Source organism: Mandrillus leucophaeus, unplaced genomic scaffold (assembly GCF_000951045.1).
Source record: "Mandrillus leucophaeus isolate KB7577 unplaced genomic scaffold, Mleu.le_1.0 Scaffold198, whole genome shotgun sequence".
In the NCBI taxonomy this organism is placed as follows: Eukaryota; Metazoa; Chordata; class Mammalia; order Primates; family Cercopithecidae; genus Mandrillus; species Mandrillus leucophaeus.
Window position 1 is genome coordinate 2854791 of NW_012102009.1, and position 1453 is coordinate 2856243.

The 1453-nt window shown below is 33.7% G+C and overlaps 1 protein-coding gene across 1 annotated transcript in view; it reads right to left on the reverse strand.

The window, feature by feature from the left end:
- KIAA1429 (KIAA1429 ortholog) overlaps window positions 1-1453 on the reverse strand; it is a 79171-nt gene that overhangs the window by 69411 nt on the left and 8307 nt on the right. The window contains exon 2 of the mRNA XM_011978682.1: window positions 598-713. Within this exon, the coding sequence (XP_011834072.1) occupies window positions 598-713 (116 nt within the window). The remainder of the gene's footprint in view (window positions 1-597; window positions 714-1453) is intronic.

A 1453-nucleotide genomic window follows, 5' to 3' on the forward strand; every position in this document is an offset into this window, starting at 1 on the left:
AATATTGTGAAACCCCGTCTCTACTAAAAATACAAAAAATTAGCCAGGTATGGTAGCGGGGTAATCCCAGCTACTCAGGAGGCTGAGGCAGGAGACTCGTTTGAACCCGGGAGGCAGAGGGTGCAGTCAGCCAAGATCACACCATTGCATTCCAGACGGGACAACAAGAGCAAAACTCCATCTCAAAAAAAAAAAAAAGGTAGCAATAACGGTAATAATAGTAAAATACACTTGTAAATATTTCAACTAATTCCCACTTATTTTCAAGAGAAAAATCAGGTTAAAAATACTTTATCTACCTGGTTATACCATCCCAGAATATTTTAGAAAATGTAAACCTAACACCATCAGTTAAAAAAAAATGAATAAAGAAAAATCCTACCTAGTACACAGGTCAAATAATTACTGTTTTCAGGTTTAAGATGATATATGCATTATACAGAAAATATAGACCTAATTACAATGCAGCATAACCATAACTGAATAATTTCAGGATTTTATTACTTGTAAACTATTCCCTTACATTTTTGCATTTAAGAATATGTTTCTAAGACAATCTTTTACCAAAAAATACTTTTAAAAAGAGAGTTGACTTACCCATATGCTCTATTGTCTGGCAGACTGCTATGGGCTCTTACTCCTGGGGGTATGACTCGGACTTCATTGATATAAACCACACATGGAAAACGAACCACATCTATATGAGAACTTTGCTGTAACAAAAAAAAGGCCGGAGGGGGAAGGGTACGGAACATTCTGTAAAACAGTTTCTCTATTCAAATTTTATTCATTCACAATGTCACATATAACCTTAATATTCCATATCATTAAATATCATTAAATATATTATATTATTTACAGTATTGTATAAATAGCTGATAAGATGTACCTACTTAAGTTTCTCGATTTGCATAACATTTTCTGCCATGCATTTACCTCCCTGCTGATGTTTTGCTTAGACTAATACAGACCCAGAGTCCCTTATCTGAAATCTCTGGAGCCAAATGCCTTTTAGAATCCTGACTTTTAGATTTCTAGAAAGATAATATAATCCAAATACTGCATATTACTTTAGACCTCCCAGTGGCTTCTGCACCAGCACCCTGTAATCAAAACACCAATATTTCTGCAGCCACACGTATCAACATTCACACTAAATAAAGATTATAACAAGCACCATATCAGTTCAGATTAGACTGCATGGCCAAATGAATTCAGGGCAGGGTGTTTCGGTTTTTGGTGGAGGTTTTTTTTTGCCATTTTTGAGTTTCTGAATTATAGATAAGAAACTGTAAATCTGTACATAGATCAGCTTACTTTGTTAATCTTATATATCAACCAATATCAAGGGATCAGGGAAAGCATTTAGGTACTGAATAGTTGAAATAAACCCCTCCTAAAATTTAAAAAAATAAATCACAAACTAAGAGTTTATTATTAAAAAAAAAAAAAA